Raw genomic sequence first — 17,628 nt, forward strand, 5'->3', positions numbered from 1 at the left:
TGACTTGGTTTGGTATTGAAAAAAAAATCCGTCTATATTTGGGTTGGTTTGGTTTTAACTAAAAAAACTAACCCGACATTACAAATGTAATTTTAAAAATTTATTTTATACATAAAAATATTTACATTGATATAATTTTAATTTTTTTTATACTATTTCATAGTTTTTATCTTTTAATATATTATTTCATATTTAAAACTTAGAATTCGGAATGGTCCAATAAAGATTATAGTTCATAGATGTTGATAATTATAATAAAACTTAAATCAAAATCAAATTAATACTAATGCAAAAAGAAAATCAATTCAACACTAAGAATGACAATAATATTGAATATTTGTTCTTTAGTTTTACATTGGTTTAGACAATTAAAATACATAATCTAATTTTAATTTTCCTTCAATATTTAGTAATGTAACTAATACTTATTAAACTTATTTTAGCATGATTTAGTACTTTTAAATTATGATCATTTTCATTATGACTTTGCAATATTTATTTTATAAGATGATTTCATTATTATTTTTTATTGAATATTTTAGTGTCATCACTCATCTCATATTTTGTGTTATTTTCTTAAGAAACACCTTAGATAATTGTATTTTGGTTGGACTAAAGAAATATTTGGAGCACAAGTTAATTATATGTTTGTATGCAAACTTTATCGAAAAAATCCAAAAATTTGAAAAAATCCGAGGTTTATTAGTTTGGTTTGATTTATAAATTTGACACAATGGTTTGGTTTGGTATTTGAAAGACCCGAACCAACCCGAGGTTGAAAACCCGAAAAAAATCCAAATTTTATTAGTTTGGTTTGGTTTATATATTTAAAAATTTTACACAAAGGTTTGGTTTGATATTTAAAAAACCCGAACCAACCCGGTCATGTACACCCCTAACTTGAATGATGAAATTGTGTATAAATATTATATATCTATATTAATTGCAAACATTAAGTTCGGATAAAAATAATAATCTAGAGACGCTCTCAAAAATTTCCCAAAATTAAATTATTTTTGTGGTGAAAATTCCACTATTTTATACTCTTTCTGTTCCAAAATAAGTGTCATTTTAATTTATTTCATGTTTATTAAAAAGATACAAAATATAATTTACTAAATTACCTCTATTTATTAGATTTTTTAAAAGAATTGAGCACGTATGCAATATTAAGAAAAAATAGTTAGCATTTAATATAAATATAATTGTAAACAATATACTTTGTCTTTAAACTTATAGAATGCAAATTTTATTTTGGATAAAAAAAATAAATCGTAGTGGACATTTATTTTGAGGGAGTAGCTTTTAGACCACTCAATAGTAGTAGACAAAATCAGCTCGGTCCCATTTTAAAGGACTTTGCTCCATCTTATCATTTCTCCTACCACTTAATATTTATATCTATGTTCGATATCTGTATTGAAACCTAATTAATTCAAATTTGTATTATATATGGCCTCAATCGAGAGACAATGCTTCTATTAAGAATCTTTCATATGCAAAATTCGAAATAGAGACCTTTAGTTAAGGAATAAACAAACTCATATGTTGTTTTACGTCCTTCGGTGATATTTCCTATGTAATATTACAATGTCAAAAGATTTTAATCTCAATTTATGTGATATATATTATTAACTAAAAATATAATATGAAATTTATTTTTAAAACTTATGATTTAAACACGTCGTCCAAATTTGTGCACTTGCATATTTTATGTATTTCACTAAGGATTAAACTTAAATTGAGTTGTTTTTAAATATAAAAAAACAACTTTTTTTTGGATAAATTAAATTATGCCTCCGTTTTCAATTTCTCCTATACGTATACGTTTTCCCTTTCTTAGGTACTATTAATAACCATATTAAATGAACAAGTAATTTGTTATGTACAAGTACAATGTATAATCTTAATAATCAAAACCGTTTTGTCATTGAACTTAGCCATAATTAAGAGTTAAGTTATGTTACGGAATGTTTCATTTGTTCTAATAACGTTTATTATATACGGTATATAGTTTCAATATATTTGTTTACCCTCAAAATGATAAAATATGAGTTTTTAGACGTGATTCAAAGACACGAAAATTGAGATGCTCAAAACACATAGATTGTGTGCTATACCTTGTTTAATTAGCGTGAATAAAGTAAAAAAGAAATAACGACTAATTGAATTGAAAAAACAAGATAAACAAACGAGAAGAGCCTGAATTTTGATACTATTGGCTGACAGCTCACCAATAAATTTCAACTGTTGATATTCTTTAGAACCATGTAATCACCAATTTCAGAGCCTGAGAATACAAAGTAAGGGGTCGTTTGGTAGAGTGTATAAGAATAATGCTGAATATGATGTATTAGTAATGCATGCATTAGTTATGTTTGCATTATTTCTTATACATTGTTTGGTTTGATGTATTGGAAATAGCAAGCCTTGTATAAAGACTATTAAAAAAATATTTGTTTACAAAAATACCCCCACATTCTTTTACAATAATAATAATAATAATAATAATAAATAATAATATTATTATTATTTATTATTATTATAATTATTATAATTATTATAATTATTATAATTATTATAATTATTACATAATTATTATTATTATTATATTATTATAATTATAATAATAATAATAATAATTATTATTATTATTAGAGGGTAGTTTTGTCATTAGTTAATCTAATGCATGCATTAAAACCATTGCATTGCTAATACCTAGAAATCCATGGTATTAACAATACACATCTTAATACACAATAGAGTGTATAACTAATGCAAGCATTAGTTATACATAGGTTGGAAAAGAGTACCAAACAAGGTACTAGTAATACACAATGCTAATGCATGCGTTATTTTTCCTAATACACTCTACCAAACGACCCCTAAGAGTATATGCTTTCCCTTAGTGTTCAAGACAATACTTTACATTAATCCTGCAGAATTACGTTTGATATATTCTTCTTGATATGTGTCACATCTTATTAACTCATGTCATTCCTATCTAATTTTACCTCATATAATATTATTATATTTTATTTAATAAAATAGATATAATAGGTTACTATATTGAAGATTTGTTTTTGTAATTTGTCAATTTCAATCCATGTATTACTATTTAATAAAACATATTCTTATGTTCATTTTGGTAAAGAGGCAAACTGATCTTATGAAGTGAAAAAGAAAGGAAAAATAAAACACGAAAGCTTCCCAATTGAGTAATGTAAGAATAATTAGGATTTTTGCATTCTTAATCACAAATTTCAAATTTAAATTTTATAATATAATATGTGTATTAAAAATTAATCAGATCTAAAAACTGATTATCTTATTGGTAATGCGTCTAATAATCATAATATCACATCACATCGGCTCGCACAAATAATGAACGACACCCTGACCCATACCGTTTACTTTATTTACTATTATCTTCGTTTCATATTACTTGATCATTTTCTTTTTTAGGCATATTAAGAAATCATAAATAATAACATAATTTTATTAATTACCTTTTAAGAACTTTTTGATAATTTTACCAATAACTGTGAACACTTTAAGAAAAAAATAATTGTAAAAGTAATATAGAAAAACTTTAATTAATCTTTTCTTGATTTAGTAAGTAAGGTGGATAATTAATATGAAATAATTATTTTTAAAAGGAACAAAAATATCTCCTGTTTATGATTTGGTCCAAAAATGTCCTTATTGTTATTTTATGGGTAAAAAATACTCATTTTCCAAATAAATAAATATATATATATATACACTTTTTTTTTCTAATAATTTTTTTTTAAATTAGTAAATGTTTATCCTACTTCAATTCAAAAAAAATAAAAAATTCTTATTTTGTAATAATTATTTTTTATCGTTATATAACAAAAATTAATGTTGGATATACTATGCTCTTATATACATGACATATATTATCCATCGAGAGGGTACATGAAATTATTCTATTTTAATTGATAAAATGAGATTAAGAAGAAAAAAATTATTTCCTATATTTTTATTTGTTAAAGTAATTTTAAAAGAAAGAAAACAAGAATAGAGTTCCTTAATAATATTTGAATTAGGAAGAAAATGTGTTTAAAAGAAAATAAATAATATATTTATTAAAAAAGGATATTTTTGATTCATTTAGTAACTATAGGAGCATTTTTAGAGCAAATTATTAGCTGTAAAGACATTTTTCTTTTAAGTATTGACGACAAATGCATTTTTAAACCAAACTACTATAAATGAAGAATATTTTTATTCATTTCACATAATTTAAAAATATTTTTAATTTTTAAAAAAAATGATCAATTAATATAAAACAAACTGAATAATAAAAAGTAACCAGGGTTACCAATGGATGGTGAGTACTTAACCCCATCCTACTTTGCCCGTTAATAGCACGACAAAGCAGCTTCCCCATCAAAACAATATAGTATAGTCTCTCCACATTTTTTGAAAACCAACCTCCAACATTTATTATATTTAATTGACAAAATTATAAATGTGACTCTTCATTCACATTCCATTAATATTTATGTCCTTCAATAAGTAAATATTTAATTTATATTATAAATTAAATACATAAACTGCATATTTTATGTAATTTAATTCACATAGAATGTTATTTAAGATATATGTGTCTACTTATATAATGTTATATTCATTTAAGTGTATATATATGCATATTTTAAAATTAAAAGATATAAATGACAATTTAAGCCGAGTAAAAGAACATGTTTGTATTCTACATATGTTTAATCATATCTTTTTAAATTTATGTAACATTTTTTAATCAGGTTTAAAATATTAACATTTTTCCATGATTAGAAATAATTTAATTGTAAAATTCTTTTTTATCCTTGGAAAATTAAGTTTATAGTCACACAAGTATGTTTGTTTTAGATCATAATTTTCAAAAACAACATATTCAGTATATTTTTATTAATTGAATCTACAAAAAAGCAAAGTATATATAAATCTTATTCTTATCTTATGTAGGTAAATAAACGGATTTTCTTTAAGGGGTGTCAATGGTTATGGTAAAAATTTTTATAATGAGGCATTTGCAAGCCCTTAACCAATAGACTAAACCTTCAACTTGTTTTAAAAGGTGTCAATTTATGTATTTATATTTATTAAACTAAAATTTAACCACTATGTATAACATAATTTTTCGACGAAGGGGTGTGTGTTGCTCAACACCCCTTGACCAAGGTTAGGTTCGACACCATCATATAAAAGATCACGTCTTTGATCAAACAAAAGCTTGTAATGTCATGTCCTACCTAATAACTTTCATCCCTCATCATTCCTCTCAAAATTTGCCTTTCGCACCTACGTTTGTGTGTCTTCTCTTGTCATATCTTGCTTCATTACATCGTATAAAATCGAAGACTATCACATAAATTAGAGGAAGTAGTAAGTAGGTGTAATAGTCTAACTAACGGCAAAAAGCAGACGGCGTCAATCTGAAAACCCAATGAGAATACGACAGCATCAAACGTCTAACCGTACACGCCGTTAATACCTCCTTTATGAATTGTCCCCCTGGACAGTGTCTTAACGACCGGCTATACCCGGTTGAAAAGACAGAAACAAACGGGCTGTAGCAAGTTACCCAACTAGGGTTAAAAATTAACCGCGGTTGAAATGATTTCTGCAACCGTTTTGACCCCTTTGGTTATCGAAAGGCTCTCCCTCTTTCCCTCAATGCTTTTGTGTCTTTTTTCTCTTTCTCTCTCATCACTTACATGAAGAAGCTCCTCCTTCTATCCATTGAAGATAGATACATACACACGCATTTACATACAGTTTAAAGAGAGAGAAACTAGAGCGAGAAAGCTCTTTGAACTTCAATTTTGAGTGTTGATTGCTGTTTCTAGGGTCTCTTTTTTTGCATGTTTTTGAGCTGAGGAGGAGTTCAGTGCTTTTTTTCTGGTGAATTTTGGAGGAGGAAGTTTTATTTTGTGTTTGTTTTTGGAATTGATTAGTGTGGATATGAGAGATCTGTGTTGAGAATTAGTGTACGGAAATGGCTGCTTCGGAGGTATCGATTCAAGGTTACAGCGAGCCGAGTGATGGTTCTAGGCCGGTTTCAGATACTGTTAGGAGTAGTTCCGGTGTCGGAAGAGGTAATTAGAACGGAATTTGAGTGATTTGTTTTATAACTTTCCGGTCAGTTTTCTTATTTGTGTTAGTTTTTGTGTCTACAAAGTTGATGCTGATACGGCGTTGTACACGGAGCTTTGGCGTTCATGTGCCGGTCCACTTGTGACAGTACCTAGAGAGGGTGAGCTCGTGTACTATTTCCCTCAAGGACATATCGAGCAGGTTTGTTTGTAAGAACACTTTAATTTCGTTTTCTACCTTCGTTTTATGGGAAATCCCTTGTTCAATTTCACTTTTAAATACACTGTTGAACATGCATTACCGAGATACTCTGTTTCTCGTAATGATGTTTGTAGCTTGACAGCTTAAATTCAATCACGATCCTTTCCTTTTTGGGGAGAGGGGGTTGGGTTTGAGGTAATTTAGTTGTCAATGGAACTGATTTGCAATAGAGCTTTATGAAATCGATTGTGTTTGAATGATAGGTTGAAGCATCAACAAATCAAGTGGCTGACCAGCAGATGCCTTCGTATAATCTTCCATCTAAAATTCTATGCCGTGTGGTGAATGTCCTGTTAAAGGTAATGGTTTTGTTAATGCTGCTGTGTTAATGTGTTTCCGATTTTTTTTAGCTTACAGTCCTTTTTCCTTTTATGAACATTCTTATCTATACAGTTAGTGCTTAGCTGGTGTTTCTGTGTTGTTGACTTTTGACTGCATTTTCAGGCTGAACCAGATACTGATGAGGTGTATGCACAGGTGACTTTGATGCCGGAGCCAAATGTAGGTTTACAATTATGTTTATTTTTAACTTTTTCCTTTCATTTTTCAATTTTTGGTTTTTTGATCTCATGTTGAATAAAGTAGGTCGAGCTATTCAAATCTTGAATTTCTAGTTGAATAAATCATCTAATATCCTAAATGACTGTTGTAGCAAGATGAGAATACAGTGAAGAAGGAACCAATGCGCCCTCCTCCACCACGATTTCATGTACACTCTTTTTGTAAGACTCTAACAGCCTCTGATACAAGCACTCACGGTGGATTTTCCGTCTTGAGACGACATGCTGATGAATGCCTCCCCCAACTGGTTAGAAGAATATTTCTTAATGTGTTCATGGTTACTGTATTGGGGACATGGAGTGACTAATGATTTTTATTTGCATCGTTAACAGGATATGTCTCGGCAGCCTCCCACACAGGAGTTGGCGGCCAAAGATTTACATGGAAATGAGTGGCGATTCAGGCATATATTCCGGGGTATGATACCCAGCAGAATCTTAATCAACTTTTGTCTTTAAAGCTTACCCCCTCCACCCCTGTTTGGCCTATTTATGCCCTTTGAGAGCTTAAGCGGAAGGCAATAAAGGCCAGGTCTCCTTTTGGGGAGTGAGGGCGGGGGTGGGAGAGTGGGGTGGGTGCAACATAGAGATGCACCATCACACAGCACATTCTTCCCTATTAAGTGCCATTATTGGTGTATAATACCAGTTGCATTCTTGTAATCACGCGGCCAAATGAAGATTGCTACAAACCTGATGTGGCTCTTGTAAAAATATTAAGTAGATTATTTAGGATTTTACAAAAGGAAAATTTGAAGAAAGAAGAGCGATGCAAATTTCATTTGAACAATACTTTAGTGGTTTAAGAAATTCTTCTGTCTTTGCGTTTCATATCATGTTTGTTACCTATATAATAATTAACATAGTGTCACAACTCAAAGGAAGAACAACATAGTGTCACAGCTCAAAAGAAAAATAATGTTAGGAACCAATATTGATTTTTCATTTCCTTCTTTCGGACGGTGCTTTTGGGGGAGGGTAGGGGAGAAGTCGGTTAACAAAATTGCGCTTCTGTAAACACAAAGTTGCTAGATTTTCATTTCTCCTTTTCTTCATATTCAAAATTGTCTTTGGAAGTCTGGTAACATGCTTCTTTATTTACCGTGCACTGTATGCCATTATTGGAGGGTTGGTGTGTTTTTCTTGCTATGAAACCTCTGGTTTGTTTCTCACCCAAGCATTTGAACTCCAGGCCAACCTAGGAGGCATCTTCTTCAGAGTGGTTGGAGTGTCTTTGTTAGTTCGAAGAGGCTTGTTGCTGGGGATGCATTCATATTTCTTAGGTTCGATTCGTGAAACCCTCTCTGAATTTATTTGTTCCATTTTTAGAATCTGACTAGTAGTGTTGTGCTACTTTAGAGGTGAGAATGGGGAGCTTCGTGTTGGAGTTAGACGTGCCATGAGACAGCAAGGAAATGCTCCATCATCGGTGATATCCAGTCATAGCATGCATCTTGGTGTACTTGCAACAGCTTGGCATGCCATTCAAACAAAAACGATGTTCACTGTGTATTACAAACCAAGGTACCTGGTCTGAAATGACTAAATAAAGCACCGACTGAAAGGATGTAACTAGAGATCTTTGATTATAAGTTAAATGTTACATTTAGTCTTTCTCCGGAGGTTGGAAACTTGGAACAGTAGCTCATGTTGTTTTATTGCTTGTTGTCTAAACATTTGGAAACATTTTATAGTATTTCTCCAGTGGTTGGTATTAATAGTACATGTTGTTTCATTGGTTGTCCTCTATGCATTTGGGAACCATTTTATTTTAATCGGTTGCCCACTAGAATACCTGGCTGCTTCGTATGTTTGATGGCCTCCTAATATCAATAACTCAACATACTTTTACCATTTATTTTTTGATTGGTATCTTTTATGTCCATTTATTGGGGAAAGTAGGGTGAGAAAGTAGGTACTTGAATTATTGTTGGTGTTTAACATTGACAAAAGGATTAAACCTTCCTTGCTAACTTACTGTTATGTTACAGGACAAGCCCTACTGAGTTTATAGTTCCATATGACCACTATATGGAATCTGTGAAGAACAATTACTCTATTGGAATGAGGTTTAAGATGAGGTTTGAAGGTGAAGAAGCTCCAGAGCAAAGGTGGGCAGCAGTTTATTTTATAGAAATCATCTTTTTACTGTTTAAATTGTGAGTTGCAGGTTGTAATCTTGATCTGTGTAATGGACTAATTGACGGGATAAAATGACAGTCATTTGGTGACTGGCTGTTGATCATTTAGACTGTTGATTTAATTTTTCTGTAGCAGGGTATTTTCTATTCAATTCTATAATTTAACCAACTTACAATGTTTTATAGGTTTACTGGAACTATAGTTGGCATTGAAGATGCTGATCCCCAAAGGTGGCTTGAATCTAAGTGGAGATGTCTGAAGGTAGTTTCTACTTTATTTTCCTGGTTTGACTGTTTCTTTTACCTCATATCACATTGAAAGTCATTCATTTCTGGTTTCTTTAGGTCCGGTGGGATGAAAATTCTAGCATTCCAAGGCCAGACCGAGTTTCACCCTGGAAAATAGAACCAGCTCTTAGCCCTCCTGCACTTAATGCACCTCCAGTCGCAAGGCCAAAAAGGCCTAGATCCAGTATTTTGCCCTCATCTCCTGATTCATCTGTCCTTACTAGGGAAGGTGGATATCTCATCCTGATTTTTTCTATTCAGTATCTTGCACCGCTTATAAGTCTTGTGTTCGATCTAAGTAATTGTCATGTACTTTCTTATTTTTTGTTAAAGGTTCATCAAGAGTGACAGCAGACCATTCCCAAGCCAGTGGGTTTCCGAGGGTCTTGCAAGGTCAAGAGTTATCTACCTTTAGAGGCGGCTTTGCAGAAAGTAATGAGACAGACTTGTCTGAGAAACCAATGATATGGCAACCATCAGTGAATGATGAAAAGAATGATATTCATTCTGCATCAAAGAGATATCTTCCAGATAAATGGCTACCTTTAGGGAGGCCTGAGTCATCTCTCACAGATTTATTATCAGGTTTTGGAGTGCCAAATAACTCCTCCCATGGGTTCTGTCCCTCTGCGGACCAAGCTGCATTTGGTGCTAGCTTGGTGAAGCAACAAACACAAGATCAGGAAAAGGATTTTAGCTTATTGGGAAAGCCTTGGTCTCTTCTGTCTTCTGGTCTCTCTCTTAATCTGATGGATTCTGGCTCCAAAGCTCCTGGCATAGGGGGTGATACTCCCTATCAAATGCGGGGAGATGCTAGGTATAGTGGTTATGGTGAGTTTTCAGTCCTCCCCGGTCATAGGGTTGCAAATCAGCAGGGAAGCTGGATTATGCCTCAACCAGTGTCGCCTTACATGCAGCTCTCCTCTCATTCAAGAGAAATGATGCATAAACCCACTGTAGTAAAGCAACCTGAGGCTGTGAAACCCAAAGAGGGTAACTGCAAACTATTTGGCATTCCCCTGACAAGTAATGTTTGCACAGATCCTGTTATGATGCGGAAAAGTTCATTGATTGATCCACCAAGTGATATGAATATTGGTATACACCCTCATCAATCCCTTGCCACTGATTCTGATCAAAGGTCTGAGCAATCAAAGGGATCAAAGGTGGATGATGGAATTGCAGCTAATGATCATGACAAACAATTTCATGCCTTTCATCTTTCTGCTAGAGATAGGGATGGTAAAGGTCATAGTAGTTCTACAAGGAGCTGCACAAAGGTTTAAATCTGATCTTTTGTCACAACTTTAGCTGTTGGCTTTAATGAAATTTCTAATGATTTATTTTTGCCTACAGGTTCATAAACAGGGTACAGCACTCGGAAGGTCCGTAGATCTTGCAAAGTTCAACAATTATGACGAATTGATTGCTGAACTGGATCAACTTTTTGATTTTAATGGTGAACTCAAGGCTCGGAGTAAGAGTTGGCTGGTTGTATATACTGATGATGAGGGTGACATGATGCTTGTTGGAGATGATCCATGGCAGTGAGTACTTAATATCATTGCTTTTATATATCAAAGTGATTATTTTCTTTCCTCCTGCGCTCTGCTTACTTGTGTAGTTTTTCTAGATCAGTGCTGTGTTTTTTGTATTTATTACATTATCTTATCGGCTTGCACTGGTTTGAAACAGGGAATTTTGTGGTATGGTTCGCAAGATTTTCATCTATACAAAAGAGGAGGTGCAGCGTATGAATCCAGGGACCCTTAATTCAAAAGGCGAGGACACTTCTTCTGTCGCTGAGGGCTCAGACGCTAAAGAAGTGAAGAATCTGCAACTTCCTTCTGAATCTGGTCAAGCAGAATCTTAGGTTTTCCTCCAAAATTGAGGTACTCGGAAAAGATGTACTTGAAGAGCAAGTGATTCCTTTTTGCTTCAGTTTTTTGAAAACATTTTCCCTGTAAATTAGGGTGGGAGATGCCTCCAAGTGTTTTTGCTTAATTACTGTTGTTTTGTATTTGACAGGTTTATAAGATAGCGAGGAGATGGCTTTTATCCACCTAGGTGTTACTTTTTTGGGGATTTTTGAATATAACCTACAATATCAACTCCCTTTGACTTCTGGATGGGGATGCTCTCTTCATATAAATGCAGCTTCAGTATTTGCAGTTTTGAACCCTTTTTTGGAGCCAATATCTGGCCCCTTATCTATCTATACATAGTATATGTAAATTATCAGCGTTGGTCATTAACCTTGCTTCTGCCAATCTCACTTTGTACATACCAATTTCTCTAGCTGTAGCTGTAAGTAAGATTTCGATTCTACTATGTATGTACCTGCCTTACTGTTGATTTTTGTGGAAGTGGTATACAACTGCTTTGGGCAGATAACATATTTTGTATCAGCAATTATGGTAATGCGATAGAAAAAAAGTTTTTTCTGAGTGAAGAGCTTTTTGTGTTGTGCAATTTTGGTCATTGGCCTATCTATCTATCTATTCTTGTTGGCCAGGTTCCTTACCCATTGTCTTCTACACAACCATATTGCTGTTTGCGTTTGGAAAGTTGGGCTAATCAAGTAGTTGTATTAATGTTTGATATTTGAATTATAGGATAGTGTGATTTGGTAGAGCAGCAGGACATTGTAAATTCTTCATACTGGGTTTGGGTTCTTCTTCACGGATGCTTTATGTAGCAAGCCAAGGTCTTCTTTTCGTGTTAGATGATTAGTTTTGTTAGAAGACAGAAATGGCAAGCTACCAAAATTCAGTTAGTATACTACGTAAAAGAACACAAACTCAAATATATCTTGCATAATCATCCTGGAACAAGAACTTCACAATTGCAATAGTATTCTATAGGGGCGTAAAAAATGAGTCCAATTATAGGTAACCTGTCCAACCCGTCTAGAATTTTAAGGGTTGGACTTCAAATTATTTGAATTAGGTTCAATTTCAACTTATTCAAGTCCTAATTCATTTTTAAGAGAATCTTCAATTGAACTCAATTTAATCTTAATTTCAATTTGTTTTAAAATATTTTTTTTGCAATAATGTAATGTATGTATGTTTGAATTACTATCTATTTTATATCTTTTAGGATTTCTCAGCCCAAAAAGTTGCTAAATTGGACGTGGATTCATGCTCAAACAAAGGGATTTTGGTGCCAAGGATTCACTTTTCTTTCCTTGTTTTTATTAGATAGTTTTTTGGCAAGAATTTTGGTAGTATCTTTACATTCCTTTTAGCTAGATTTTAGTATTTAGTTATTGCCATACATGTTATTTGGTATAGATTTTCCCTAGATATAGCGGTGAATTTTATTATTTTTTATTTACAAGAACAATATTATTATTATTTGATAGTTTGTCTTCTTTACACCTCTTTTGAGGGGTAAGATTAGTTGACATGGTAGAGGGACAAATATGATCCTTTTCCGTTGATTTTATTAGTATCATGATTAGCCTTAATCCGTTAATTTTAGTTTCCTTCTTTATTTTGGGCTCGTTGGGCCATTTTGTACATATTCTTTGATTAATAAATGAGCTCCTAAGCTCAATAAATTCAATTAAAAGAAAAAAAAAAAAAAAGAACTTTGAGAATTTTATTATCTTTAATCTTCGTATTTTCATTTCCGCATTATTTTCTTATTTTTTCCAAGTAAGGTGATTCTTATCACAGTCGCTAAGTATTTGTCTAACATAATTATCGTTGCAAATATTATTGTATTAATCGGATTTTAATTAGGCAAAAGTTTAATTCCATTGAGTGATCATTTCATTTATATATATATATCTGTGAATTCTCATTTTCTCAACTGAAATGAAAAGCAGTTACTGTAAATAAAGAAAGATCAAGCTGGACTAGGAACTTGTTGAAAGGACTATTATCATAGCATTCAGTTTTGGAGCTTCATAAGCTCAATGTTTCTCCTAAAGAAAACACCAATATAACTGACTAAAAAAGAAACGACAACCCGGTGCACTAAGCTCCCGCAATGAGCGGGGTCCCGGGAAGGGTCGGACCACCATGGCCTGTAACCATCTAATTACATGAAAACATAAGTAAACTAAAAAAGCAGTATAGGAAGTCTGAGGTCTAAAAGCTATAGCACCCTGAGGTCCAAAATCTTCGATAGAGCCTCTCCTTCGTATACCAGAGCAGCTTATATCACCCCCCCATTAAAGCCAGCAGAGTCCATCAACACAGCTTTGATCTGATCTGGATGAATGTCTTGACCTTCGTTCGATTGCTGCAATTAAATACAATCTAAAATTAAATACTATTACATTTTTAATCCTACTGTCCAAGATGGAAGTTAACAGAAAGAAGGTACCTCAGCTCGGAAGACATCCAACACAAACCCATTGAAGCAGCTGATAACAGCTTGTTGAATGTCCAGTCCAAGACTGTCCAGAGCCTTCATTGTTGAGAGTAAAACCCCTGGTTTGCGGCTGCAGATCATATGAATGTTCACCGCTCTTCCTTCCCTGACCCTCACTTCAATCTACATGAATAAAAAGAACAACCAATGCATCATTCGAAACCAATAACATAATGAATAATTCTAAAAGAATGAGATGCCAAGATTACCCTTGCAGGTTGGCCAGTAGGGCTGGACAGGGGGCTCGGAAACGAACTTGGAACAAGTTCCTCCTTTATACGACTTGGCAGAGCTGACGCAGTTGGTGTCAGAGGATAGAAGCTGGTTGCTGGACTCAATGAAGAGTTAGCTGGTGTGGACTCCAACTCATTATGCAGCTCATTGATGTCCTGCTGAAGCTCCTTCAAGTACTTAATTGCATCTCCTAAGATAGAAGCCCTGTCCATCTGCCAACATACAAACCAAATCAACTAATTCACCAAGAGGGAAAGAGTGATTACTTGTCCCAACAATTGTTCATACAACAAGCCAGTGAAATAGATAACAACTCTTTACTGTAGGGGGAGGTACTTTTCAAGAATAGTTCTATTCCCTATGTGGTCCAAAATTAAGATGCTTTTAAAAATCATCTCATACAGTCCATGTGAGTGAATTAAATGCTACACTATCAGTTTGTACTTAATTTTTGAACTATGCAAAACTCTTACCACAAGTTAATCTTAACAAAAAGGAAACTAAATAAATGGAAGCTAAATGCTGATGATTGTAAATGGCTAAAACATGTTAAATTCGTAATCGAAATTCACGAGAATTTTCTGTAAAAAAAAATTCATACCTTAGTAATCTTTGGGACTACAGATCTCAGCATGTAAAGCCTGTCATTAAGCTTCTTTCTGCGGCGTCGCTCGGCCATCAGATTCTTAGCTGGAAGTCCCTTCTTCTTCCCCTTTTGATCAGCACCACTGACAGTGCTGGCTGCATTTGAGCTGTTTTCTCCTATTTTGATCCCATCTTCGGTTTTGTTAGAGATATCGATGAACTCATCCGAGTCGTAATTCAACGTTCCATCCATGCTAATATCTTCAAATTCATCATTGATGCTGAACTTCCTTTTACTATCGTTCCATTCCTTATTCTTATCAAAACCTTTCAGATTACTGGAAGATTGACCGATTTCTGTACCTAAGCCCCCTAAATTTTCACCATGGTTGCCCAAGTTCTTAGCAATCCTTTTCTGGAAAAGAGTTGGCTGTGCTCCAATCGAAGCAAAATTATCTAAAGGTTTATGAGTTCTAGACCGATTCAGAAACAAAGTGTTTCCGTTAGCAGAATTGTTGTCCCCAAACCCCATGGAACTATACCCACCTGCTACCTGAGGTATCTGGAGCAGATTAGGAGAAGAAAACTGAGTATAAGAACTCAGATTGTTCGTCCCCAACTGGTTTTGTGAACCCAGATGATGAAACCCAGTGTTTATCATCCCATTCCCACCTTGATTCATTGCACCCAACGAATTGAAGCTGCTCTCCAATGGGTTGTTGGATAACCCAGTGAGTGAAGGAGGAATAGTAGATTTTTGGGGCATGAAGAAGTTTACCTGAGAAGGGTCAAGGTTGTTGAAAACACTTCCAGAAACAGGCGAGCAAGAGGATGAAGAATCCACAGGCTGCAGAAGCAAATTGTTTTCAGCTTCAGTGAAACTCGTAGAGTAAGAAATGTGGCTCTGCATGTTGCCACCACCACCACCACCACCATTGTTGTTGTTGTTGATGTGATGATTGTTATTAGCAGCACCACCCATGAACCACTCCACACCTCCATCGTCAACCATAGCTTGGAAATTAGAAAAACCACCATTGTTCTGTTGATGATTTTCATTGGGAAAACCACCATTGTTCTGTTGATGATTTTCATTGTTACCATTATTCTGATTAACCCAAGCACCAGTTCCTCCATCCTCCTTACCATCCATCCAACCCATACCATTCATCCCAGGCATCATTTTTTCTGAAAAAAACAAGTTAAACAGAAAGAATAATCAAAAGGGTGTTACTAAAAAACAACAAAAACAAAAACAAAAACAGAAAAGGGGTTTCAAAAGAAGCAGAAAAACAGGGGAAAAGATATACAGAGTAGCAGCAGAGAAGAAAGGTAAATACCTTTTTTTTCCCTTTATATGAGAGAGAAGACAACTTAACACAGAGAGAGAAAACTCTGCTCTGCTATCACTATTATTACTACTAAACTTTCTGCTTCTGCAAATCCACAGTTAAGCCTGAATTTATAGCAATATTTGCCAACTGATTATGGTAAGTAATGATTAGTTTTTTGGATGGATTCTTGATCTTCCTATGGAAGAGATAAAAATGGCAAATTTCTGGGCTTTATTTTGTAATTAAGCAAAACAAAGTCATTATTAAAGTTGACAGAAGTTTGGCTTCTTCTATTCAAGATACTTTCTTATTTTGTTTTTAAGACAAACAAACCAGTCTACCTACTTCTTTTATTTTGTCTTTACGCGATGTCTGGTATTTGTTTCGTGACTACTTATTTTCCATTTTTTTAAAATGGAAGATTACACGAGGTATTTTATTGATATTTGTAATTGAAATTACTTAACTTTGAAATTCGTGTGTTCATACAAAGTGTATTATTGATATTTGTATTGAAATTCACGTGTTCATACGAGGTGTTTTGTTGATATTTGTATTAAAATCACTTAATATTAAGTTCATGAGTTTATACATAGTGTAATATATTCCTTAACAAAAAGGAATTCATATTTTAGACTTGAGAATCTATAGTTAAAAATGAAAAAATATATATTTATTAATTTATTAGTATATTCAAGGGATAAGGGTCTGAAAAATATCTCAACTTTGGCCGAAATTGTTGTTACGATACCAAACTTTATGAAGGACCTATTACCCCCTGAATTATTTAATAGTGTATTTTTTTTATCCCCTGAACTATTTAATAGTATATTTTAAAGGTATATATGTGTCCACGTGGACACATTACTATTTATAATTATGCATTATTTTTTATGTCCACGTGGGCAAATATATATGTTTAAAATACGATATTAAATAGTCTGGGGATAATAGGTCCTCATTAAAGTTTGGTATCGTAACAACAATTTCGGCCAAAGTTAGGGTATTTTTCAGACGCGTATCCCTATATTCAATATTCTTATTGAATATCTTGATTAACTCGAATTTATATTAAGCATTTCAATTTATATTTAATTAAAAAATTATGTCTTAACAAATTTGATTTTATATTTGTATCTCAAACTTAAATTATTTAATTATAAATAAAAAAATATTTGTGATTACCAATCATTTCTACATTCTACTTTTAATACTTGTTTATTCCTTGAGAAAATGACCAAATGACCACCCAACCTATTATCGGATTTCCAACTACACACCTATTTTTTGCGGGAATTCTATTAGCCATCTGAACTATTTTAAAATGGAATAAATAACCCCCTAAGTGTTGAGTTGGTATGGAGGGTGTATGTCACTCTCTTTGAGAGAGTGAGTTGCCTAATTTTTTAAAATTTTCGTTTTTTTCTAATTTTCTTTTTTCTTTCTCTTTCTTTCTTCTTATATTTATCTATGCAACTATACCTTTTTCACCATTATCATTGTTAAGCTTTTTCAATGAATGTTTGGTATAAAAATTATCAACAACTAATGCATTTTACGAATAAATATTTTTTCAATAGACTTATTTAGAACATGAATAGTTTTTTTTTTCAAACTCATGGACTCAAGAGTAACAAAATCAACGTGAAGTAATTGTATATTAAAAAAATATCTTCAAACTTATTAAAAGAAACTAAAACAAAACAATTTCTT

At 32.9% G+C, this 17,628-nt stretch overlaps 2 protein-coding genes across 2 annotated transcripts; one reads left to right on the forward strand and one right to left on the reverse strand.

Annotated features, from left to right (window-relative positions):
* The first annotated feature begins 5,662 nt into the window (after nucleotides 1-5,662).
* Nucleotides 5,663-11,772, forward strand: LOC125832481 (auxin response factor 2A). Its single transcript, XM_049511633.1, has 15 exons — nucleotides 5,663-6,128; nucleotides 6,212-6,327; nucleotides 6,591-6,686; nucleotides 6,832-6,888; nucleotides 7,040-7,195; nucleotides 7,281-7,365; nucleotides 8,140-8,230; nucleotides 8,307-8,471; nucleotides 8,939-9,058; nucleotides 9,275-9,350; nucleotides 9,434-9,605; nucleotides 9,710-10,656; nucleotides 10,733-10,923; nucleotides 11,072-11,268; nucleotides 11,405-11,772. The coding sequence occupies exons 1-14, from the start codon at nucleotides 6,029-6,031 to the stop codon at nucleotides 11,247-11,249; spliced, it is 2,550 nt and encodes an 849-aa protein (XP_049367590.1). The 5' UTR covers nucleotides 5,663-6,028; the 3' UTR covers nucleotides 11,250-11,268; nucleotides 11,405-11,772.
* Nucleotides 11,773-13,265: 1,493 nt separating this feature from the next.
* On the reverse strand, nucleotides 13,266-15,837 carry LOC125832484 (transcription factor ICE1-like). Its single transcript, XM_049511637.1, has 4 exons — nucleotides 14,598-15,837; nucleotides 13,972-14,208; nucleotides 13,715-13,885; nucleotides 13,266-13,630 (listed from the first exon to the last, which is right to left on the reverse strand). The coding sequence occupies exons 1-4, from the start codon at nucleotides 15,762-15,764 to the stop codon at nucleotides 13,544-13,546; spliced, it is 1,662 nt and encodes a 553-aa protein (XP_049367594.1). The 5' UTR covers nucleotides 15,765-15,837; the 3' UTR covers nucleotides 13,266-13,543.
* Between the last annotated feature and the right edge of the window lie 1,791 nt (nucleotides 15,838-17,628).

This window comes from Solanum verrucosum, unplaced genomic scaffold (genome assembly GCF_900185275.1).
Source record: "Solanum verrucosum unplaced genomic scaffold, falcon-dt-bn FXZP01000009.1, whole genome shotgun sequence".
In the NCBI taxonomy this organism is placed as follows: Eukaryota; Viridiplantae; Streptophyta; class Magnoliopsida; order Solanales; family Solanaceae; genus Solanum; species Solanum verrucosum.

Excerpts from the sequence above, each read along its gene's own strand:
- LOC125832481 (XM_049511633.1), top strand. The coding sequence starts at position 6,029 with ATGGCTGCTTCGGAGGTATCGATTCAAGGTTACAGCGAGCCGAGTGAT. Across the intron at positions 6,328-6,590 it reads CTCAAGGACATATCGAGCAG|GTTGAAGCATCAACAAATCA; the intron begins GTTTGTTTGTAA and ends TTTGAATGATAG. Across the intron at positions 8,472-8,938 it reads ACTGTGTATTACAAACCAAG|GACAAGCCCTACTGAGTTTA; the intron begins GTACCTGGTCTG and ends GTTATGTTACAG.
- LOC125832484 (XM_049511637.1), bottom strand. The coding sequence starts at position 15,764 with ATGATGCCTGGGATGAATGGTATGGGTTGGATGGATGGTAAGGAGGAT. Across the intron at positions 14,209-14,597 it reads TAGTCCCAAAGATTACTAAG|ATGGACAGGGCTTCTATCTT; the intron begins GTATGAATTTTT and ends GTATGTTGGCAG. Across the intron at positions 13,631-13,714 it reads TGGATGTCTTCCGAGCTGAG|CAATCGAACGAAGGTCAAGA; the intron begins GTACCTTCTTTC and ends ATTTAATTGCAG.